This window comes from Chiloscyllium punctatum, chromosome 44, assembly GCF_047496795.1.
Source record: "Chiloscyllium punctatum isolate Juve2018m chromosome 44, sChiPun1.3, whole genome shotgun sequence".
Taxonomy (NCBI): Eukaryota; Metazoa; Chordata; class Chondrichthyes; order Orectolobiformes; family Hemiscylliidae; genus Chiloscyllium; species Chiloscyllium punctatum.
Genome location: NC_092782.1, coordinates 25,400,416 through 25,426,735, shown reverse-complemented (window position 1 = coordinate 25,426,735; position 26,320 = coordinate 25,400,416). Strand labels below are relative to the sequence as shown.

At 40.5% G+C, this 26,320-nt stretch overlaps 1 protein-coding gene across 14 annotated transcripts in view; it reads left to right on the top strand.

The window, feature by feature from the left end:
- anks1b (ankyrin repeat and sterile alpha motif domain containing 1B) overlaps positions 1-26,320 on the top strand; it is an 810,941-nt gene that overhangs the window by 657,891 nt on the left and 126,730 nt on the right. For all 14 annotated transcript variants that reach the window (XM_072562474.1, XM_072562483.1, XM_072562481.1 and 11 more), the window contains one exon: positions 10,312-10,480. In XM_072562474.1, coding sequence (XP_072418575.1) covers positions 10,312-10,480 — 169 coding nt within the window. The remainder of the gene's footprint in view (positions 1-10,311; positions 10,481-26,320) is intronic.

Sequence of the window (26,320 nt, the reverse complement as noted above, 5' to 3'; positions counted from 1 at the left end):
AACCCTGTCGACCCTTCAAAGCCCTTGCTGGGGGCTAGGGCCAAAACAGAAAGAACTGTCTCATAGACTAGTCAAGGAACAGTTTGACATTGTCTGTAAGGTATGAGCGTATGAGTATGACGATGTCCCAGACCCACCATCAACATCCCTATGTATGTCCCATCCCATCATCTGGAGGTGGTAGAGCAGGGGTGGGGGTGAGGGTGGGGAGATGGGGGGAGCAGTTGAATGGGGGAGGTTGGGGGTGGTATTATGGTAATCCTCAGCTTTCGGTCTGGATGTCATGAAGTCTCATGGCATCAGGCTAAATGTACAAAAAAAATCTCCTGTTGATTACCATCTACTACCCATCCCTTAGATGATGAACCAACATTCCTCCAAGTTAACTTGCAAATGCACAGAATGTACTCTGGGTAGCTGACTCCAATGTCCTTCACCAAAAGTGGCTTGGTAGCATGAGTACTTACCAGACCTGTCATTGGGCTGGTGGTGAGGGAATCAAAATGGGGAAAAGACTTTACCTCATTCTCATCAATCTGTCTGTCACAGATGCAGTCATTATGGAGCCAAAGTCCTGGCTTCACATTGAAGATACCTTCCATCGTGTTGTGTGTGACTCACCATGTTAAATGGGACAGATTCTGAATAGATTGAGCAATTTAAACCCGGGCTGCACAAGCTACCGTGCACCATCAGCAGCAGCTGAACTTAATCAACCGCAATCTTTAACCTTATGGTCCAGCATAATCCCTGCTCTAGCATTGGCATAAAGCCAGGATATCAACTCTGGTCCAAGGAAGAGTACAGTAAGGCATGTCAGGCAATAACCTGGTGAAGCTACAGCACAGGACTATTTGTGTGCCAAATAGCATAAGCAGTATGCAATGATAGGATTCTGATCTGGACCAAACGACTGCCTGTCATCTTCTAACTAGTGCATTCCCCATGGCAACACCTTGATCAATCAGAGACCACTTACCAACTAATCTGTCTTCCCACAGTCAATGTTGTTTTTCCTTTGTACTATGGTTTCTTGTGAATTGCCCTGATGAGTGCAAGATGAAAAGCTTCAATACAATTTATCTTCTCAGCAATACTCACGTTCTTCCAGTCTCTTGCTGAGGTATGTTCGAGTGCTTGCCTTGTAGTACTTTGGTGCCCTTTCTTATGTTGAGCAATTTGAAAAGGTTATTCCACACAACCTTAAAAAAAAGCAACGCCATCCCCTACCGCCCACATAACCTTGATTCTGTGGTATACCCTGATATTTGGCAGATAGAGTAATTTTTGTTCAGAGAATTTCTCTTACCGTATTTATTTGTAACATTTTGCTGCATTGATTAATGCAATTAAATCCTCTATTACATTGTGCTTTAAGGGCACTATGCCATAGAGCCCTCAAACAGTTAGATGAATCCCTCATCTCAGATAGTTCTTGATCTCAGTGGTGCTATTCTGCGAACTAAAAATCATTTGGCCTACATGGCAGTAAGAGGACTAAACAGGGAGTAATCAATAAAACTGTTTGCTGCCTTGTAGATTAGTGCTACAACCAGAACTCTGGTATGAAGCAGCTCATAGAGTCAAAGTCTTACAGCACAGAAACAGACTCTTCATTCTCACCAGTCCATGCCGACCATTATCCCAAACTAAACTAGTCCCACCTACCTGCGCTTGGCCCATATCCCTCAAAACATTGCTAATCCATGTACTTCTCTAAATGTTGTAACTGTACCTGCATTGACCACTTCGTCTGGACGTTCATTTCACACACAAACCCATTCTCTGTGTAAAATAAAAATCGCATCTCACGTCTTTTTAAAATAATCCTCCTCTCACCTTAAAAATATTCCTGTTAGCCTTCTCAGATGCAGCAGCTTAGTGAAACTAGAGACCAGACATGAAGGCTAAAACTATGATATAAATGTCTATCACCTTCCCATTCTTCAGAAATTAAAATCCTTTCAATTTATAAACAAAACAAATGTGTTCAGTGGCAACCTCTATGCTCTGTTACAGTGTGCTCACATTTTGGGTTTGAATCTTATCTGACCAACTATCTTTCCAAAAGGTTTTAAATACAGATTAGTCTAAATTCTCAGAATAAAACTATTCTCAAGTTTAGCAATAATTAGTATTAATATGGTACTATAGAGACTGCCAGTATGAAGTGATAAACAGAACTTTGCCATCAGTAAGTCACATGTTATTGACATCAAGGTTAAACTGGGATTATGCAGCTGAAGTTCTCCACTGTATTTAAGTATTCTTGAGTCAAGACTTTGTTAGTAGGATAATGGTTAGGCATAATGTGGTAACATATTTCATTTCCCAGAACTGTCAGCCTTTTTGACAAGCTTTCATTGCGAAAGTAGAACAGCACTTTGTATTCAAACAGATGAGTATAGACTGTCACCTAAGAGCTGCATTAAATTCAACCAATGGAATTTTTAGAAGGAAGAAACTTTGTGGAAAGTTTGATTTTCATGAATAGCCAGATCCGGTTGATTATATTGTTAGTTTAACTCAACTTTGGATCATTTGACTCCTATTATTTCACAGAAGTTTATGATTTAGGAGGTAGTATATTGTAAATTCTGCAGATGTGATATGTTGTCATTATGTCTATGTCTATGCACACATGTGGGTGTCACTTGGGGCTGCTGTTCTAATCTTTCCATTTCTTAAAATTCTAGAAATGGGAGCTCACAGAACTGGTAATTTTATGGATATTATTGATTTTATTGGTTTGATTAGTTCACATTTAGTGTGGGAATATTGAGAGTCACCCACTTCCATTCGCAAGTGTTCAATAACCATTGAAACATTTATTGTATGGAAGAAAAGGAAGTATGAGAAGAATATAATGAATACTGAAAGTGGAGAACAGGAAGGCAATAGGAAATCTGGGATCGTCAAGCAAAGGCATACTTAAGGAGCAGATGTCTTAAACCAAAGAAGGAGGAAGAAAGACCAAGGGTACGGGTAAAAACAACAACTTAGCAGCGAATGAATTGCCAATGATGAACTGAGAATTGTGTAGGAATCCAATGCCAAAGGAATGGAGGGACGTCATGCTTGTTCACGAGGGAAGAATTGGTCTCAAATAGATTGGGACAAAGATCTGCAAACATGGAAGAAAATTTCTGAGCCCAACAAATTGGGACATGGGGAGTGAATGGATCTTGAAGGAATGTGGATTTTGTAACATAAAGTCAATGGGGGTTGGGCAGTAGGTGTGAGGTGATGTAAATTAACTGGGCTTCAAGAGATGGTTTTTGCACTGATCAGAATGCTGCTTCTCAGTCTTCCTTCAGGTGCTTCCACTGGTTTGCAGGAGGCATGGGGTGACTTGATCACACTTATAAAAGATCTCTGACTCATTAATTAAAAGCCACAGTTTATTGCAACTGCTGAAAAAATAAAATTGATTTCTTCAAGCTTAAAGTAGCTTTTACTGTAGAGAACAGAGAAAAGTCCTGAGCTGGTGGAGGACCTAATGAGTTTCTAAAATCCTGTTCATAGTCCTAAGTTGATAAGCTACCTGAGAACCAATCATATAGTTTTTGGCAGGCCGAAGACCTGTGTCATCAGTAACTGGTCACCAGTCCACCAGCCAATCAGCTACCTCTTGTCAGCTGAATCACCACTTACACAGACTGTTGGCTCCAGCAGCTGTGGAAACAGTGCTTACAAGGAGTGGCAGGCTCCTTGCTTTCAGAAATGTGCAATAATCCTTCAGCAATCTTTGGTTTTTTTAAAAATAGTTCTGTCGGCATTTCAGTCCACAATTTAAAAATACAGAAAAATAAAGACAGGTTTTTTTTCAAATATGAAAGCTCATTTTTAGTCAGGAAAGGAGGCAACTCAATGGTTGTCATGGAAGTAAGCCAATGGGATCCAAGGAAATTTGATAAATTACATCTAAATTGGCTAAGTGGCAGGAAGCAGAGGGCGATGAGGGGTACTTTTCTGACTGGAATTATGTGTGTCGTCATGTCCCACAAGGGTCAGTGTTGAGGCCCTTGCTGTTTATCGTTCAGATAAATGATTTAGATTTGAATGTAGGAGGGTTGATCAGTAAGTTAGTGGGCAATAAAAGTTGCTAGCAGTGGTAAATAGTGAGAAGGATAGCCGTAGACTACAAGAGGATTTTGAACAGCTGCTCAGATGTGCTGATCAGTGGCAAATGGAATTCAATCCAGATAAATGTGAGGAGATGTACTGGGGCAGGACAAACAAGGCTAGGAAATTTCTAATGAACCTTAGGGATCAGGGGGACCTTAGTGTGCTTGTTCACCAGTCCCTTAAGGTATCAAGACAATGGTTAAGAAGGTTATGGGATACTTGCTTTTATTAGTCTAGGCAGAAGTTTTAGAGCAGGGAGCTTATGCTGGAACTGTATAAAACATTGGCGAAGCCACAACTAGACTATTGTGTGCACATTATAGGAGGGATATCATTGCACTGAAGAGGGTGCGGAGGAGATGCTGCCAGGATGTTGCCTAGGCTGGAGAGTTTCAGTTATGAAGAGTGATTGGACAGACTGGGGATGTTTTCCTTAGAACAGAGGAGATTGAGGGGGGACATGAGATGTGTAAAATTATGAGGGGCGCAAACTGGAAAAAACTGTTCCCCTTGATGGAAGGATCAATGACTAGGGGCATAGATTTAAGGTAAGGAAGGTTTAGGCAAGAGGGTTTTGGAACTTTGGAAATCACTGCCTTTAAGGGTGGGAGAGGCAGAAGCCCTCATAACATTTAAGTGTTCAGATGTATAATATGATAACATAGTGGCATTGTTATTGGATTAGTATTCCAGATACCGAGGCTAATGCTGTCAGGACATGGGTTTGATTATTTGTCAGGTGCTAAAATTTGAATTTAACAATAAACTTGGTTTTAATGGATAGTTTAATGGCGACCATGTAACAATTGTTGAGTGTTATAAAGACCAGGGAAGGAAATCCACCATCTTTACCCAGTCCAAATAAGTGACTCCAGACCCACAACAACTCTTAACTGTCCTTTGAAATGGTCCAAGCAGACCAGTCAGCCCGAGGAACAACTGTAGTTGGTCAATAAATGCTGGTCCAGCCAGTAACTCCAATAACCCATGAACAAATTTGTGAGCACTCTTTGTGTTATGTAGAGTGAAATGAAGGTTCACTCGATTAGTGCCTGAAGTGAAAGATTGTCTTCTGACAAGAGGTTTAGTATACTAGGTCAATATTCCACGCAATTTAGAAGAATGAGACGTGATATAATTGAAGTATATAAAATTGTTAAGTGGCTTGACATGGTAGGTGCTGAAAAATTGTTTCGCCTGGGACCAGAATCCAGAAATAGTGTCATAGTCTCAGAATAAGGTTGGACTAAGGTGATATGACATTTCCTAACCCAGAGGATTGTGAATCATTGAGCATTCACTGCTGAAAATCTCAATCATAGGTTCTTGGATATTAAAGGAATTGGGAAGAAGGACAAGTTAGAGTAGAAGATTAACCATAAACTTGTTGGTTGGCAGCGCTGGATTGAATGATTGACAGACCTATTGCCACTCCCATTTCTTATGCAGTTTGTGTAATTAGGATGTGTGCAGCTGATTGGGCAGAGAGATCTTTTTCATTCACATTCTTGATCAGTTAATAAGATTTTTGTTTTCTTAATACAGGCTGGATTTTACAAGGTGGTCTAAACTTCTGCCCCTACCCCCTTAATAAAAAGTTGAAATGCTGCACATCAATGATTCTGACAGCTGCTACATGACAATTTAATCCTGGAAGTTAATTGATTTGAGGTAGAACTCCCACCCCCCATTCACAAGAAGATATCCTGCTTTAGAGAGGTGCCAGCCAATCTGAGGAGCCTAGGTATGTCCAGGGTCTGGGATCTCACTGAGGGGTGAATGATCTCAGGTGGGAGAGGATAAGGGGGTCAGATCACCATGGGAGGGGTAATGTCACCAGTGGGCTCAGGGAGCCTGCAGAGAAGGGTCCTTTCATTCTTTTGTCTGGGCTAGTGTCAAGCAAAGGTGCTGGGCATCCATCGAACTGTGGACCTCCACAAGCAGTAGAATGAGACCCTTCACTGGCCTATTCCTGTCCATTAATCATCCACATAATTACCTCAATAAACCGAAGGATGGGTTGGTGAACTACCTGACACCCTTAGTGCCTTCCATAACATTTCAGACCGGTTTGGCAGGCAGGTAGGTGGCAAGAAAACCACTGACTGGATCTTGCATCCCATGCTCAAACGCATGCATGAGGAAGCATAAAATCAAAGTCCCTAATTATTTGCCGAGGTCTTTAAGAGTATATCTGTTGTAATATAAAACAGTAAAGTCCAGACACAGTGGTCAAATCAGGATCACTTCGCAGTATTGCCTCTTTTCTCTTTCCATTTGCTAGTTTTGCTGCTACTTTCCTTTTGTATATAAATATTACTGAAAATTAAGGCACATGCACATAAAAATATGGAGCTAGAATGTTATAATATCCTTGCCTTGTTTCTACCTGTCACTCTTCTCCCATTCCATTTTACCATTTGCCCCTACTTTCATTGTATTACTATCCCTTTCACTCTCTCTGCAAATAATATCCAAAGAATGTTCTCAGTTGTTAAAGTTCTGCCACTTTGAGGTCAGTTTGGCATTCCACAATTTACCATTTGGATTGGAGTTTTGTCAGTCTTGAATGGATAGATGAACTGTCCATTTAAAACTCAAACTTAAACTTCCCCAATTTTGGGGAGAGTCACATATTTGTCCATTAAAAGCTCTGTCCTTTGTACCTTGACTTACTTGTGTACACAAGTATCTATTGTATCACACATAGCTTGCGGTCACAATCAATTATTAAATCTTAGAAAATATGTTACCTTTTCATTTGCTTGGTTCATTCATGTTATCTTTAAAATGTAACTTTCCTTTTTTTAAAAAAAAGTCACTTCTGTCAATTTTTTTTCTACATTGTCCAACGTTGGTTTCCACCCTTAATCTGATGTCAGCACTATACCAAATGATAGCGAACTGTGGCCGCAAATGTTTTCAGGATATGTAAATCCTAGTAACCCCCTTTGAAAAAGCCTGAAAACTAAATTGAAAATGTTTCATTGAAATAAATGACCCTCATGTATATTACATAAAAAAGATGAATGGTAACCACGGAATAAAACTGTTCTGTTGCTATCACAGTCCTTTGTATAGCACAAACACGGCTGAGTGGATCATTTTGCACAGCATCTAAATTGATTATCATTTATTTCCCTTGCTCCATCACATGTACAATAACAATGTCAAACTTAAAGAGTCATCCTTTAAAGGCATTATTTTCTTAGTCTTCCAGACACCATCACCTGTCACTGTCAGCTCGCGATGCTTCTCACTTGTTATGGTCTGGCGGTAGTCCAGCTGGTTAAAATTAATGGCCAAATGTTCACAATATAACAGTTCTTCATTGTTTCGTAATCCCTATTGGAAATTACACGTGGATTGCAGCAGGAGCCGTAGTTACAGTGTGCATTTCTGATAATGTTCTTGCCAGCCATAATGAAAACCGAAAGAGAACGTATAATGTTAATTTTTTTTTCACTGCTTTCTTTAAATGAACCAATTTTGCAAACACATCTCTGAGCTTTTAAGTCTTTTGTGAATTGTTAAATGTTGTATAATAGTCCAGCCAAAAGGAATTGTGCTTCAGTTGTGCTTGAACTAAGTTCAAGGATTTTTTGCCTCCCCCTCTGATTTGTTCTGCTATTTGCTTTGACAGTTAATTGCACGCAGTTCAAATCAGACATTTTCAATGAGTCTATCAGTTGGCACTGTTGTTACCACAATATTTATTATTGCTGTAACATTTGAGGTATTAGTGAGGATTAAGATTTTTCAAATTGACAAATTGATGGAGAATAATTTGCTTTGAGTCCAGAGTGAACAAATTGTTTTAATTATTATATGTTCATGCAGCTCTGCAACAAAACAGCTCGTTTCAATAAAACAGCTGAACAATGAAACAAAAATCATGGTTGAGGTAATGGTGGAGATAGGCTTCTTGTTAGTCAAGAAAGTCCACTATAAGTAAACTTACTGCCTCTCATGACTGAATAATCTGGGTTTGATTTGATTTATTATTGTCTTGTGTATCAGTGAAAAGGTTTGTTTTGCGTGCAGTACAGGCAGATCATACCATACAAAGTTCATAGAGTGATAGAAATTGGAGGTGTAGTTGACAGCGAAAAAGATTACCTCAGAATACAATGGGATCTTGATCAGATGAGCCAATGGGCTGAGGAGTGGCAGATGGAGTTTAATTTAGATAAATGTGAGGTGTTCCATTTTGGAAAAGCAGATCAGAGCAGGACTTATACAATTAATGGTAAGGTCCTGGGGAGTGTTACTGAACAGAGACCTTGGAGTGCAGGTTCATAGTTCCTTGAAAGTAGAGTCAGAGGTAGATAGAATAGTGAAGAAGGCATTTGATATGCTTTCCTTTATTGGTCAGAGCATTGAGTTAGGAGGTCATGTTGCAGCTGTACAGGACGTTGGTTAGTCTACTTATGGAATATTGTGTGCAATTCTGGTCTCCTTCCTATCGGAAAGATGTTGTGAAACTTGAAAGGGTTCAGAAAAGATTTGCAAGGATGTTGCCAGGGTTGGAGGATTTGAGCTATAGGGAGAGGCTGAATAGGCTGAGGCTGTTTTCACTGGAGCATCAGAGGCTGAAGGGTGACCTTATAGAGTTTTATTAAATCATGAGGGGCTCGGATAGGATAAACAGACAAAGTCTTTTCCCTGTGGTATGGGAGTCCAGAATTAGAGGCCATAGGTTTAAGGTGGGAGGGGAAAGGTATAAAAGGGGCTTAAGGGGCAACTTTTTCACACAGAGGGTGGTGTGCATATGGAATGAGCTGCCAGAGGAAGTGGTGGAGGTGGGTACAATTACAGCATTTAAAAGGCATCTGGATAGGTATATGAATAGGAAGGGTTTGGAGGGATATGGGCCAATTGTTGGCAAACGGGACTAGATTAAATTAGGATATCTGGTTGGCATGGATGAGTTGGACCGAAGGGTCTGTTTCTGTGCTGTACATCTTTAAGACTCTATAACTGGGTGAGGAATGCAATGTTAAAGCTGCAGAGAAGGTAGATGCAAGATTATCCATGCGTGTCCATACAGTTTCTGTAGTCATTGTTGGTCTTTGGGGAAGCTTCAGTAGTTTTGCCACCCCTAGCCTTCCACTGGACACATTAATGTTGCAAATTTGACCGAGATGGTCCTTAAACCATTGCTGAACCAATTGTATTGCTTGCCACCACATAGGATAGTCAGCTGCAGGGTTTTCCCAAGAGAGATCATCTAAAGTACAGAAGTTTGTAAGGTTTTTTTTAAAGGGTTTCTTTCTCTCATTTATGCTGATCACCTTGACATTGTGTGTGCTGAGCCAGTTCCCCCATAGCAGATCTCCTTGGGGTTTAATAGTCATTGACCTTTCTGGACGGTCATCTCCCTGGTGTTGAGACCAATTTATAATAGATGTTTAATAACATTTTACATAATTTTGAACTAGCTGAGCCCAAAAATGCAACATTCAGTGTTGTTGACGGAATTGCCACATGGATCGACAGATAGACATGGTTGCTGATCTCACGGTACGGCACGGTGGCACAGTGGTTATCACTGCTGTCTCACAGCGCCGGAGACTTGGGTTCAATTCCCACCTCTGGCGACTGACTGTGTGGAGTTTGCATGCTCTCCCCGTGTCTGCGTGGGTTTCCTCTGGGTGCTCCAGTTTCCTCCCACAGTCCAAAGATGTGCAGGTCAGGTGAATTGGCCATGCTTAATTGCCCGTAGTGTTAGGTAAGGGGTAAATGTAGGGGTATGGGTGGGTTGCGCTTCGGCGGGGCGGTGTGGACTTGTTGGGCCAAAGGGCCTGTTTCCACACTGTAAGTAATCTAATCTAATCTTAGTGTAGCCAGTCACTGAATTAATGTCAGATGTTGCTTTATGGACCAGAGGAAAAGCTGTGTAGGAATGCTACAGCAGTCTATTGTCAGGTTTCTGGGAAACAGCTAAGGATAAAATTCAGTTGTATCTCACCTCACCTCCTGACTATTAGGTATCTGTGGTAAATAATAAAACGGAGAGTTCTCATTGGATGGTAAATTCCTTCCAAGTATAATAGTCCTGCACTGTATTGTTCAGGATCCCTCACATATAAATCAGTTTTATCTGCAGGTTAATGAAAAAGGAAAATAATGCAATAAAGATGTTTGATGGCCTTGTGACACTGTTTTTACTTTTGTTTACAGCCAAAACAACGGACTTCACTGATTTCCTCGCAGGAGGTATATAGGCCGAGTCATGTATATGATCAGTCAGAGGTCAGTTCATCTGCAGGCTATGCCAGTGTTAATACTACACCTCCTATTAGCCCTGCCAACTACTCCATTGGATCAATAGAAGGCAGTGACCTCATAGGTAAGATAATGGTTCGGAAAGTATAAAATATTACAGATGTTTTGTTTTTATGCTTTAAAGCCTGTAATTGACAATAACACATTTATATAATGTATTTTCTTCCACACGTGTATAGTTATTTACTGTTTCACCATTTTTGGCAAATTAAAATATACAGTACAATTTCTTAAAATAAAGCATTGATAAATCACATGGCACAATAGGGGCCTGTGGAACTTAAAAAGAATCAATTTAAAATGCACAGTAGAGCGAAAGAGAGATTGCAATATCTAGTTTGTAGAAATCAAACAATTTCTACCAACTACCAACTAATCTATTTAATAGGATCTCATATGATACTTCATGCAACTTTAATCCAATACCATTGAACTATCAATAAAGCAGTTGAACAAGAGATTAAATATTATAGCGTTAGGGGTCGACTGTGGTTCAGTAATAACAGCCTTGCTTCCGAGTCAGAACATTGTGACTGGTGCTCCACCTCAGAGAGTTTGGGCTGACATTTCATTGCTGGTCTTACTGCCTTTCTGATATGCAGTAAACCAACTCTTTGTCTATCTCATCAAATAGTTCATCATTCAAAGAGAAAGAAAGTTCTCCCAACATCCTGGGACATATCATTCCTCACCTAACGTCATAAAAAATTGACATCTGGTCTTTTATCCCACTGCCATATTAACTGTACAACATTATACCTGTAACTACTCTTGGAAAAAGGCTTAATTGCCAGTGAAATACTTCAGAATATCTTGTTGTAGAAGATGCAAAATTCTTTGACTTATTTTATTTCAGTTTGCATACTATCAACAATGAAAGAACCTGTTGCCTAATAGACAATAGGTGCAGGAGTAGGCCATTCTGCCCTTCGAGCCTGAATCTAAGCTAATGAAACAAAAGTGAAGCAGGTGGAAACTTTATTTGTATTTCATGTCAAAAGAAATCTTATTACAGAATGATTAATGTTTACTCATTAATGTATAAGGGCAAAAATCTCCAAGACAGGTAAGCCAAGATCTTTTTCCCTTGTCCAATTCCCAGTGCAAGTATGGTATGATGTATTTTCAGTCATGCTGACTCTGGCAAGATGGGATGAGAGACAGACCAGTACCACCCAATGGAAGTGAACTCAGCATCGTAAGCAGTTAAAAAACAGGCTCTTTATTTGACTCCATCTAATACATCCTAATGAAGAATGTATCCCCTTTGGCATTAGTTCTGCATTCATGATTGGAATCACAGGGCACTTCAGCAAAATCATGAAGCCATTCTGAGTGCACAGGAATAAAATAGCCGATGGTATGCAATACGAAGCATAATTGTAAAATTGTGATTGATTTTGTTAGGCTTGTATATTGTTGCCCTTCAAGAATCTCTCTTATTGTGAAAATAAATTTTGGCTAATAATACATGGCATGAAAAGCATTACTTGTGATTTGTTTGTATTTGCATCTTGGATGAAATAGAGTGAACCAAGGCAATTCTCACCAATGATAAATAATGTTCACTACTGAGGCATGTAGACCGAATAGCCAAAAGCTTGTTCAAAGAGTTCAGTTTAAAACAATGGTTTAAAAGAGGGAAGAAAAGTGTGAAGAGGTTTATGGAATGAATTCCAGAGCTCAGGGACCAGGCACCATAGGCACAGATGGTAAAGAGATTAAAATTGGGGGATGCTCTCAAGAGGTTATATTTAAATGAGCATGTATACGTTAGAGAGTTATGTGGCCAGAGAGGATCACAGCAATTGTAAGGAACAAAGGCATGGACTGATTTGAAGGTAAAGATGAGAATTTTAAAACTTAAACATTGATTTAACCAGGAGCCAATGTAGATCACCAACTGTTAGGGTAATGGATGGAGGGGACATTGTGCAAGTTAGTGCTTTGAATTACTTCAAGTTTATGGAAGGTAGAATATTGGTCCCTGACTAATGCATTGTAATAGTCAAATCCAGAGGATACAATAGCCTGGGTGGAGTTTCCACTCTAGATGATCTCAGTTAGGAGCAGTGTTACAGCACATTAAATGAGCATTTTTTTGTGATGGCATGGATATATGATTGAAAACTCATTTCTGGTATTAAGGTTTTATCTGATTAAATCTATAGCTCTCAGAGAGACAGATCGAGTCACTAGCCAGGGAATGGAGTTTGTGGGGAGGATCTAACATAATGGCTTTGCCCTTCTCAATATTTAATTGGAGGAAATTTCCGTTCATTCACTATTGGATGTTAGACAAAGAAGGTGATAATTTAGCAACAATGGAAGAGTTGAGAGGGTTATTGGTGAGATAGAGTTGGACATGTAAAACTAATATGTTTTCGGATTATGTCACCGGGGGAATCATATTGATGAGAAGTAAGGAGTGGGCAAGGACAGATCCATAGAGGACATCATAAGTAACAGAGTGAGTAGAAGTTATTGTCTAGCTATGAATGGATAAATAATAACAGAACCATAAACGCAGTCCCACCCAAGTAACTGCAGTGGAGAGGCATGGGAGACGATTGGTGTGATTAACCCTCTCCTATATTGCAGACGGACAAAGATGGAGAGGAGGGACAATCTAAACTTTGTAAGTGTGATAATAGCAGATGTAAAATGGAGAAGGAGAGAACTGTCAGTTGTCTCAGCTAACATATTAACAGGAAATGATGCTACCTAGTCAGCAGATTAGTGGGAATAGGGTTGAGGAAACAGGAGATGGTGGGCGTCTTGTGCCAAGGTGAACTTGGGGATAGCATGAAGGGATTGGGGAAGTAAAGAAACTAGAGAAGCAAAGGGCTAATGCAGAGAGTGCTTTTGAGGAAGTTTTGCTTGGGGAGGTTGTGAACGAGAGGGAAATAGCAGTAGTATCTGATCTTCTAGTTTCAGTCCTAGTGACAAAGAAGATCATGACTATAATGTTGGAGTTGAAGGTAGGAGAGACAGGATAGAGGGATACCACCTTTACTAAGTGTGTTGGTTTTCAGAAAGATAATAAATGATAAATAACAACATAGATAGCATAGACATGGCAGTTTTCCTCAGTTAAAATTCTGAATTATTTTGCCTCTCATCTCCCATGGCAAAGTCAAGATATCTCCTACTGCTTATCTTGTTTGGCTTCTTATCAAAAGCTCTAGTATCTCTGCCATTTTCTGCCCTATTCACATTATACCAAGGATTTCTCAGAGTGCACCATAACTCAACATCTTCTGAAAAAAAAGTTACCTAAATTTCAACTTCATTAGCTGAAATGTTTAAATTACAAATGATGGACGGAGGTGACTTGTGCTCAATCATTCAGTCACTTGGCTGTCATTTCAAAGTGCTTTAGTTGGATCATAGAAAATAACTCACAAGCTAGAATCGCAGTTGGTTATCCAGGTAAAATAAATGAGAAAGTATTTCTGTTTAGGATGAATCTCATGTTTCTTCAGGAAAATGTTTGTTTCTGGACATTAATATATTATATACTCCATGATGGACTGAAAACTCTTATGATTTATGTTAGTTCTTATGGACACTTTCTAATCAGAGATATTATTACATGTGACTGAACCTGAGTCTCCTGGCTCAGAAATAGGGACAATACCGCTGCACCACCAGAGCCCCCCACATAAGTTGTTTGGTTGATGCTAATTAAATCTCCACATTGGTATATTCAGTTGGAAAAAGCAGCAGTAATACACAATTCGATTGTGTCCCCAACAGTATACTGTGCATATACCTTGAGCTTTTTGTGTACTCTGGGAGGAATGAACACATCAAATTGTACCTGGGCCCAATTTGCTCATTATATTCTGATAGAGGTGGACCTGGGATCCTAATTGATGCCATAACAATCACTTTCAATTGCTTGCAATGAACCTTTAGCCAGAACACAAATACTGACAGCTGTGCCATTTTGAGCCTCAGGCAGAGCAGCTGGAATTATTGAGGACTCAAGGGAGACATTCTGATAAAGCTGCAATATGTTTTCCCAAATGAGCTGAAATCTAAAATCTAAAACAACACTGCTTTTCTGACAAATGTAGAAAGTGATCTATGACGAGCAGATTTTTCCCCCCAGAAGTAAGCCTCCCCAGCCATTCCTTCATGGATGACATAACCAATCCTTCCCTCCTCCATGTTGAATACCATTTGAAAGAAGCACTAAAAATAATAAAGGGACATAATGTATTTTTGTGGGAACTTCAATGTCGATAACCAAGAGTGCTTCAATACCATCACTACTATCAGACTGGACCCACAGCAACTGTGAGAGGAATTGACAGAACTCCTGCTTCACTGTTCTTTCATTCCACCTACTGATCCAAGATAGTTTTGGCAGGAATAACTAGTACACAGTTCTTATGGAGACCACATCCCATCCATAAACAATCATGAGGACACCCACAATCATGTTGTGTGACGCTATCATCGTACTAAATGGAAAAAGCTCACAACAGATTTGGCAGTTTAAAACTGGGTATCCTTGAGAATGTATGGGTCATCAACAGCAGCAGTGTTGTATTTAACAACAACCTGTAACTTTATGGTCCAGCTTATTCCCCACTCTACCATTACCATCGAGACAAGAGACCAACTCAGTGTGGAGTTTAGCAGACCATTCCAACAGCAGCACCTATAAACCATGGATATCCAATCCCTCTACACCTCCATCCGCCATGACCAGGGCCTCCAAGTCCTCCGTTTTTGCCTCTCCAGATGTCCCCAACAGTACCCTTACACTGACACTCTCATTCGTTTGGCCGAACTGGTCCTCACCCTTAACAATTTCTCCTTTGAATCCTCCCACTTCCTCCAGACCAAAGGCGTAGCCATGGGCACACGTATGGGCCCCAGCTATGCCTATCTCTTTGTTGGCTATGTAGAACAGTTGATCTTCCGTAATTACACCGGCACCACTCCCCACCTCTTCCTCCGCTACAATGATGACTGCATTGGCGCCACCTGGTGCTCCCGCGAGGAGGTTGAGCAATTCATCAACTTCACCAACACATTCCACCCTGACCTTAAATTTACCTGGACCATCTCTGACACCTCGCTCCCCTTCCTGGACCTCTCCATCTCCATTAGTGACGACCGACTTGACACTGACATTTTTTACAAACCCACTGACTCCCACAGCTACCTGGATTACACCTCTTCTCACCCTATCTCTTGCAAAAATGCCATCCCGTATTCCCAATTTCTCCGCCTCCGCCGGATCTGCTCCCAGGAGGACCATTTCCACCATAGAACACACCAGATGGCCTCCTTCTTTAGAGACCGCAATTTCCCTTCCCACGTGGTGAAAGATGCCCTCCAGCGCATCTCGTCCACATCCCGCACCTCAGCCCTCAGACCCTACCCCTCCAACCGTAACAAGGACAGAACGCCCCTGGTGCTCACCTTCCACCCTACAAACCTTCGCATAAACCAAATCATCCGCCGACATTTCCGCCACCTCCAAAAAGACCCCACCACCAGGGATATATTTCCCTCCCCACCCCTTTCCGCCTTCCGCAAAGACCGTTCCCTCTGTGACTACCTGGTCAGGTCCACACCCCCCTACGACCCACCCTCCCATTCTGGCACTTTCCCCTGCCACCGCAGCAACTGTAAAACCTGTGCCCACACCTCCTCCCTCACCTCTATCCAAGGCCCTAAAGGAGCCTTCCATATCCATCAAAGTTTTACCTGCACATCCACTAATATCATTTATTGTATCCGTTGCTCCCGATGTGGTCTCCTCTACATTGGGGAGACTGGGCGCCTCCTAGCAGAGCGCTTTAGGGAACATCTCTGAGACACCCGCACCAAACAACCAAACCGCCCCGTTGCCCAACATTTCAACTCCCCTTCCCACTCTGCCGAGGACATGGAGGTCCTGGGCCTCCTTCACCGCCGCTCCCTCACCACCAGACGCCTGGAGGAAGAACGCCTCATCTTCCGCCTCGGAACACTTCAACCCCAGGGCATCAATGTGGACTTCAACAGCTTCCTCATTTCCCCTTCCCCCACCTCATTCTAGTTTCAAGCTTCCAGCTCAGCACTGTCTCCTTGACTTGTCCGGACTTGCCTGACCTGCCTATCTCCTTTTCTACCTATCCCCTCCACCCTCTCCTCCTTGACCTATCACCTTCATCTCCTCCCCCACTCACCCATTGTACTCTATGCTACTCTCTCCCCACCCCCACCCTCCTCTAGCTTATCTCTCCACGCTTCAGGCTCACTGCCTTTATTCCTGATGAAGGGCTTTTGCCCGAAACGTCGATTTCGCTGCTCGTTGGATGCTGCCTGAACTGCTCTTCCAGCACCACTAATCCTATAAATGAGATGTCAACGCATTGAAGGTAACAACACCTGCATGTTAGAAAGGTGAAGCCATATTCCATGAATAGAGCTAAGCAATTCCACAGCCAGGTGATCAGGTTTCAGCTCTGCAATCCTGCCATATCCAATCATGCAAGGTATTGGCTATTTGAGAAACTAACAAGAGGCATAGATTCTACAAATATCCCTATCCTCAATGATATACAAACCAGAAAATAAGCACAAAAGACAATGCGGAAATGTTTGCAACCACCTTTAATCAGACTCACTGACAAATACCAGTATTCAATCTAGTTGGAGACACTTGGATATTGCAAAGACTGTGGGCTCTGACAATATTGAAGTCCTTGTGTTCCAGAACTGGCAATGCCTCTAGCCAGGCTGGTTATAGCTATGTCCTGTTCTTACAAATAAAACATCCAATCCAGCCAATAATTGCCTTACTACTCTACTCTTTTTTTCATTATTCTTTCTTGGGATGAGAACATGGCTGGCAAGACCATCATTTATTCCCCATCTCTAATTGCCTTTCAACTGAGTGGCGTGCTGAGACATTTACAGAGGGCAAATAAGGGTCAACCACATTGCTGTGGGTCTGGAGCCACAGGGTAGACCAGAATAGATACAATAGCAGATTTCCTTCTCTGAAGGATATTAGTAAACCAGGTGGGTTTTTACAATAATTGATGGTAGTTGTGATGGTCACATTTTGATGAGACTAGCCCAGATTTATTGATTGAATTTAGATTCTACTAATTGTTGTGGAGGAATTTGACCCCATGTTTACAGAGCATCAGCATGGACCATTAGGAGCCTCGTCACATTATCATTCAGTCACTATCTCCCTCCAATTATCAGTGCTACCTTATCATCAATGTTCTGTTTGAGTTTTATTAGAGCCGCAGACTTTGTTACAGCCTTTATCAAAACAGGGATGATTCCATTGAACTCAGGAGGTAAAGTAGAAGTGAAAGCCCTCAGCATCAGGGCCATGCTTGATATTGTGACATCAAAGCAGCCCAGAGAAAAGTCAGTAAGACTCAAGGAAACATTTCCCACTGGTTAGAATCACACCGAGCACAAAGGAAAATGTCCTTCTTACCGGAGACCAATTATCTCAGCTCCAGGACATTACCTCAGGATGTCCTCAGTGTAGTGTCCTGAGCCCAGTCATCTTCAGCTGCTTCATCAGTGACCTTCTCTCCATCATATGTTCAGGAATGGCAATGTTCATTCATGGGTACATAATGTTCAATACCCTTGCAACATTTTGGACACTCCATATCTACATGCAACAAAATCTGGACAACATTCAGGATTACAAGGATATCTATCAAGTAATGTTCACACCACAGAACTGGCAGGAAATGGCTATATCCAATGAGACAAGATCTAATAATCAGTCTGAAACTTTAGCAGCATTATACTATTGCTGAATTTCCCACCAGCAATATCCTGGGTGTCACTAGAAGTCGAACTGGAACAACCATATAAATACTGTAGCCACAAGAGAAGGTCAGAGATTGAGAATTGACAATAGAACAGGTCCTGACATGCAGATGTTTACAAGGTCCCAGATATTCTTGTGGTCCACTTGGGAAAGCAAGTAAAAATCTTCACCTGTTGCTGAACCTGCAAATTCTGCATTTAAAAAAATGCATTTAAATTAATTGGATTCCCTCCCCCAATTGGTATTTTCAGTTATTTAACACTTTTATAAAATCCATGGTGTGTCATTAGAACGACTATTTTCAATGTAATTAATCAAAGTGCCATTTTTAATTTGGAAATGAACACACAGGCAGTCTGCAGGAGGGCGCATAAATTCTCCTGACTACATTTGAACAGATAGTGGTGCAGATTAATTTTTCCTTGTTGTCTGTCATTTTCTGAAATTATATTAAGATTGTGTTGGAGCTAAAAATAAAGAAAGGTGTTTGCAAGATTTCTTTTTAAAGATGAGTAATTTCGTAACTTTCCAAATGCAATTGAGTGATGCGCTACATAGGGAACATTACTTTATTAAATCTGTCGTCTCAACAGCATACATCTTTCTATCCTTAGCAAGGAAAATACTTTGCTGGTATGGAATGATTCAAAGGACAAATAATTTTCATGAGCATAAAAAAAAATTACATTTAAAACCAGCATAGAGATACAGTTATTTGATACATTTTAATAATGTTTAATAATCCTTGTTGGAACCATCCAGTCTAAAAATATTGAGCATCCAAGTGCCGAGCATGTTTGAGGTGAGCACAGACTGTGGCATTTATTCCTGCCGTTGTAGCCCATCTTGTTCTGTTGAAAGGCTCAGTGTGATATTAGTAGGCGGTGAATGATGCTGGAACAGTTCCATTATGAGCTTTCTGCTGTTACAGTGAAGCTGTACGAATAATATGACAGTGTGAGTCAGATTGCTTCTGCAGCTGACGCACTCGGGAGACGGTTTGCAGCTCAGTTCAGTCTGGCACTGCCACACCTAAAGGGTTTACTTTCCATGGAGAGTACTGATTACTAAGAGTGCCAGGTCCACTTCAGCTGCAGTTTTTTAAAAGCCCTGCTTAGTGCAAACTAATGAACTGATGCCCTATTCATTGGGAATGCTAGGATGGTAAACTAGCAGCAGTGAGCACAATTGGAGAGCAGTATTTTCCACAGTATTGTATTTTTTTTGTGTTCTGTGTTATTAATTTTATGACACCAGCTGTACTGTTTCCAAGGAAACAAGCACTGTGCAAGCAATGTGTGAATTACTTTGCATTTATCTGTAAGGGAGAGGGGGAAAAAAGGCTTTAAACAATCTGTAATAAAGTGAGAATTTTTAAAGTGTGACAAATATAATTTCATAGTTAATTCATCTTTGCGATGCAATGTAGGACCAAGTGTTGTGTGCACATAGTGTGTATAAAATATTTGTAACATATTGCACACAGGTACAAACATATATGTTATTAAATGCATTTAAACAAATTTAGCCAAATACATCTCGATTAGATCAGTATACCAGAAGAGGAACTACCTTGTGTTATCCCGAGCCAGAAATTAGTTCCCAGCAGTTCTGTGACGCCCAACAAGTTATCACAATAGAGTCAGTATTTTGACAGTATCTCTAGCTGAAGAATGGTGCTTGTGCATTAACATTGCTTGAGATGCAGGAAACACAATAGATTTTTCCCAAATTAGTTTTAAAGCCACAATCATCCTGCAGCAAGGCTTGTCTTCATTATATTTATGATTTTAACTTCTGACTTAATGCTTTTAGCTGTTGGACTGGTCCAGCAGCATCACTGTTGCTTGTGAGTGAGAAGGTTGCATTTAAAGACTTGAGTACAAAATTGAATCTTCTGCTGCAAAGTAGTAGAAGTGCTGTCTTTCAGATGAGGCATTAAACCTTTTTGCTCTCTTTTTCTTTCTCTTTCTCTCTCTCACCTGGATGCAAAGTGAATGCTTTTCAAAGAGGAGCAACAAGGTATATCCCATTTGACATTTGTCCCTCTATCATACTGCATTAAAATAGATTACTGCAGATGCTGAAAATCTGAAATAAAAACAGAAATTCTTGAAACACCAAGTTAATGTTTCAGATCAGTGACTTTTCCATAGAGAATCAGGTCTTTCCTTTCATTGATGTTTCTGGCCTCTTGCTGTGTGTCAGGTTTTTGCTGTATTTCCTAAAATGCAACAGTCAAAACACTTCAACACTGTTTCATTAGTATTGTGTTGTTTTGGGGATTCAGCAATGACTAAATATATGTCTCTTTCTTCTGTTTCTTGTCTGTGCCTTTTTTCATCTCATGTTGTGGTCTAACAAATGCATGACAAAATGCCTCATAGGTGTAGATTAGGCTAGAAATGGGAATAATACAGTTTGGAGATATGTTTCTTCTGAACTATTTATCAAAGATCGTCTGGTGGTAAGAAGGTGCATTTCACTCGATCATGTTTTGTGGTGTCTTTATATAAAGTTGGATGCATTAGCTTCTGTGAAGGTGAATTATGTAGAGAGATATCCATGTTCGTGAGCGGGTGCTCTAGTTGCTTAGTTTCTTTTACAGATGTGATTTAGTGTACTTTTGGCTATATAGGAATGTTATGTTGGCGACCATAGTAAACTGGATTATCACTTAGATATTGTTGACTAAGCTGTTGAGATGTGCCATATTTTTACCATAAGAAGCTGATAATTTGTTCATTATGAATGAAATTTGTTTTGATTCACAAAAACGAATGTGGCTATACAGTAGTTTTGTTACTTAAGATTTTTAAAACAGCACAGTCTACAATATTACATTTCATATAATTGTATTAAAAGTAGTTTCAACATTTGTGGCATATTGTTATTATACAGTCATTTGTTGGGTAAATATACGTGTGCTATCAAAAACTGTAAAGAATGTTACAAAAATCATGGTGTTACTCTCGGTCAGTCTGGACCGACCTTTATGTACATTTACCATTTGGAAGAGAATTGAGAGAATACTGAAGTAAGAGTTAAAGAATGAATGTCATAAGTCATCAATTTTTGCAATCATATAAACTAGAAACAGGAGTAACCATTCAATAAGAAAGTAGCTGATCTGATTGTGACCTCAATTCTACTTTCCTGCTTACCCTTTGAATCTCTCATTAGCCAAGAGTTTTGTTCATTTTAAATGACTCAGCCTCCACTGCTCTCTGGTGAAGAGAGTTCTGCAAATGTATAGTCCTCTGTGGAAAAGTTTTCTCTTCATCTCAATTTTAAAAATGAGGTCTCCCATTTCAGCTGATATCCTCTAGTTCTAGTCTCTCCAACAAAGAGAAACATCTTTTCAATATTCACCCTGTCAAGTCCCTTCACGATCCTACATATTTCAATAAGATCATTTGTCATTATTCTAATGGATCTCTCATGGATTCAGACCCAGCCTGCCCAATCTATCCGTAAAAGAAAGCGATCGGTCAACAGAACCTTTTCTGAGCCTCTTCTACTGTAATTTTACCCTTCATAAAATAAGGCAACCGAAACAATGAATGGAACTGTAGATTAGATTAGATTACATTACATTACAGTGTGGAAACAGGCCCTTCGGCCCAACAACTCCACCCCGCCCCGCCGAAGCGCAACCCACCCACACCCCTACATTTACCCCTTACCTAACACTACGGGCAATTTAGCATGGCCAATTCACCTGACCTGCACATCTTTGGACTGTGGGAGGAAACCGGAGCACCCGGAGGAAACCCACGCAGACACGGGGAGAACGTGCAAACTCCACACAGTCAATCGCCTGAGGCGGCAATTGAACCCGGGTCTCCGGCGCTGTGAGGCAGCAGTGCTAACCACTGTACCACCGTGCTGCCCACATAGTCTGTAGATGCGGTCTCACCAATGCCCTGCGCAATTGTTGCAAAAACTAAATAAAAACCCAAAGAATTGCGAATGCTTTTAATCAGAAACAGAAACAAAGGTTGATGGAAAAGCTCAGCAGGTCTGGCAGCATCTGGGAAGAGAGGTTGAAGTTCACGTTTCGGGTCTGGTGACCCTTCTTTAGAGCAGTTCTGAGGAAGGGTCGGCAGACCTGAAACGTTACCTTTGATTCCTCTGCCAGACCTGCTGAGCTTTTCCGGCAACCTCTGTTTTTGTTGCAAAAAATGCCCTATTTTGATATTCCCTTCCTCTTACAACTTCATATATCACTTGCTCTGCCTGGATACCAACATTTGCTGATTCATGTAGCAGAACACTCTGACCTTTTTGCACTTCAGAGCTCTGCAGTCTCCCTTAATTTAAGTAATGTGCATATTTGTATTGTTTGCGAACTCATTATGTCCACTTCACAACTTATATTTTTAACCATCTTTTGTTATCAGCAATTTAGCAGCCATATTTTTGGTCCTTTCCTTCAGATAGTTGACTAGCTGTCTTGGCTGGAGAGCTGTTTTGTGGTGTGGAGTGTAAATTCAATTAGATTAGATTAGATTAGATTAGATTACTTACAGTGTGGAAACAGGCCCTTCGGCCCAACAAGTCCACACCGCCCCGCCGAAGCGTAACCCGCCCATACCCCTACATCTACATTTACCCCTTACCTAACACTATGGGCAATTTAGCATGGCCAATTCACCTGGCCTGCACATCTTTGGACTGTGGGAGGAAACCGGAGCACCCGGAGGAAACCCACGCTATACTATCCAATGCTGCCATGAAAGCACTGTCTTCTGAACCTATTTTCCCCTCTGAAGGAGCCTTTCGAAACCTCAGAAATATTTGAAAATTAAAACCAATGCAGCTACTATTTCAGCAGCCACTTGTTTTAAGACTCCAGGATGAAGTCCCTTAGAATCTGGGGATGTATAAGCTTTTAGTTCTAATAATTTTCTCTGTACCAATATCTTTGTGACTGTAATTTTTTTCCGTTCCTTGCTCCCTATCAACTCATGATGCCCAATCACTTCTGTTCAATGCTTGTATCTTCTGCTGAGAAGATGGATGCACAGCATCTGTTTAATGTATCCACCATTCCTTATTTATATTATGTGGAAATTAAGTAAAGATTATGGAGGGAACTGGGAAGATTTAATGGAGAGAAACCAGCTGTGTACCTCAATGAGTCAGGCAATTGATTGGTTGCTGGTGGGCTTTCAAGAATCTGGACTTAGTTGTGCTGAGCTGGAGCTGTTGGCTCATCAGAGGTTGGCATCTCCAGAAGCTGTCAGGATCTTGGCAGAGTCCATCAGTCTTGCACAAAAGAATGAAGATTAAAAGACATCTCACCCACAAATCTGACAGTTCACATAGTCTGGCTTACCAGTTGGAGAAGCCAGCTCTTTGTCTGCAGCTGAAGTAATGGCAGCCCATATGGGTTGATGCCCTTAAGTGGTTTATCATTGACTCTTTAAGGGCTTTAATTGGTGGTGGGTCAAGAGGTAAACTCAGGGATATTTTATGCAGAAGTTAAATTCTGAGGCAGAAGGAAGAGTGTGATATCCTCCCTGGTGACAATACACCTGATTAATTGTCCCTCCTTCTCACGAGAAGTGAAAATCCCACAGTTTGTTTGCACAATTTCAATGCAGGGATGCATTTCAAAGAATTGGCATGGGCTAATCAAGAATTTAAAAGTTTTAAAGAAAGTCAGGCAAAAATTGATATTTTTGCTGTGTATTGTAATGACAAGACAAGGGGTGGTGAACAATTCTCCTGTTTTTAAAATCCCCGTGATCGTTTGCAACTTTATTTTTGTATAATGCTATTGTACTTTAATTGAACCCAGTTAAACTGGTCAAAAATAAAGAAGAGCCAGTTCCAAGGTTTTCTTGAGTGGAGGTTATTACCTATTTGAACCCAAGAGAGAAAAAAACAAAATGTGACATTGTGCACAAGCACAGGTAATAAGTTTACAGAAAAGGAAGTGAGGAGTGTATAGTACAGACAGGAAGATGAAAGCAGCTACAGTTTAAGTTTAGGAGTCTCTGTTTTGTGAGAGTGAAAACAGAGTCCAATGTTTTAGCTGTTGTCTTGTTTCTTCCATAATAGCTTTGGTGGAGAAGTTCTGGAGCTCTGAGCAAATGACTGAGTTGTTCCAAGTTGCTTTTCATTGACTAGCTTCTGAACTTGAGAGTGTGTGAGAGGGAGAATTTACATAATCCATAGAGTTATCAATCCATGCTTTTCATTTTCCTCTTTATTACTCAAAGCAATTTACTAAAATATGGCTTTTTATTCTAATTCTGGCTCTAATGTCTTTTACAAACGGAACTATCCACAGCTAACCTCTCATCTCCAATATATGAAGGAATTATGTTAAGTATGAGTACGTATGTAAAACATAAACCAAGAGATGAAAATTTATTTACTACCATACTGAGTTTTGACATTTATCATGTGGGTTGCCTGGGCTTGTCAGGAGATCACAGCAGCCATATTAGGCTCATAAAAATCTCAGGAATAAAAATAAAATAATGAGAATTGAATATTGATGATCAATTTTCACTTATAACACGAGAGAGTGAAACAAATTTAAATACAGAGGATACATGAGTCGATGTGTTTACTATAGTTAGGCAGGGTGTTGAATAGTGAAGTTATATCAGACTTCAGTCTCCCCTTTCTGTCAGGTCCTGAGAAAATCAGTGCCTCGAGGGCGTAACACATTAGCATCTGACACTTCACAGAAAACTCAAATACCAGCCCTAATATGACTGTTTTGTAAGAATAGTTAACAGCAGAGATAATTTCACAAGCATGAGTAATATTACCTTATGTAGAAGCCATAACATCCATAAAATATGCATGGGACAGGTCCTTGTGGTGATAAAAGAATTAGCAGAAAAATGTCGGCAAAATTAATTATGGCTTAATCTTCCAGCAGCTGTGAAATGTCATTATCACTTTCACCTGTAATCTGCTTGTATTTAGAACCTATTAGATGTAAAAGTGATAATTATATAACTGTTAATGTTAATAATTGACATCCAATACCCTTGAAATGTTGCTAACGGGTGTTGTGACTGTGGAGATACCATAAATTGCAGCATATAAGACAACCCAATTTTTCCAATCCCAAAAATCATGGACTGAATCTTGTGCTGCTTCTGAGAGTTGGAAGCAAGTCAGGCAGGCGAACATAATTGTGCAAGGTGCCAAAACTCAGTTAGGAATGGCAGGGAGAAAGTTTGAGGTTGCGAGTTGACTTTTGCTAACTGCAAGCATCAGGAAGTCCTCGAGCATTCATGCAGGTTCAGTAAAATGTCCACATGTGAGTTAAGTTCTATTTTCCAATTTAGACCTTTTTGTATCTTCTGCATTTGAGATGTGCAGCAGGATATTATGGTTGTTAGAGTGAGTAACTGCTTTGATCCACCTGGGAAACAGGTATCTATGCCAGGCTAACATGGACATCCAGCGACAGCAGTCTAAGTTGTATGACGCACAGGTGATAATAAAGGGAGAGAGCCTGAAGTGTAATGGGCAACAGGTCAAGAGTGCTGGTCAAAGATGCAAGTCTGTCTGGCCATGAAAGAGAGGCAGGTTGACAGGATGACAATGTTTAGCTGCAGACATCCACACATGGCTGAGATCCTACGAGAATGAATGATTGTCTGAGTGCCCTTTAAATAAGCTTTGTGAATTTAAACCTGAGATAGCAGTGGGGGATGTTGAGTTCTTGCTCACCCTGCTGCAGGATTCACTCCATGATCATGCATGTATTATGAACGGACAATCATCAAGAAAATCTGACCCACTCCCAAGCAAAAGCAGTGAGCACTCACTTCTATGTCTGTTATTAAACTCAGCACCAGAACAGAAGATTACACCCATGTTTTTTGCACAGAGTACATAGTCAATGTCCATTTTCAGCCACAACATGTTATATTCCCATTATTAGTTAACTACAGTTTTTTAGCTCATAAATGCATGTTTTACTTTTTGAGATCTTATAAATGTATACTAGGGGTCTAGTGGGCAATATGAACTGTATTGAAAAGCTGCACATGTCTTTAAGATAGGCCCACATTTTGCATTGGATGCTGATGACACTTCAAAAGTTTTGTT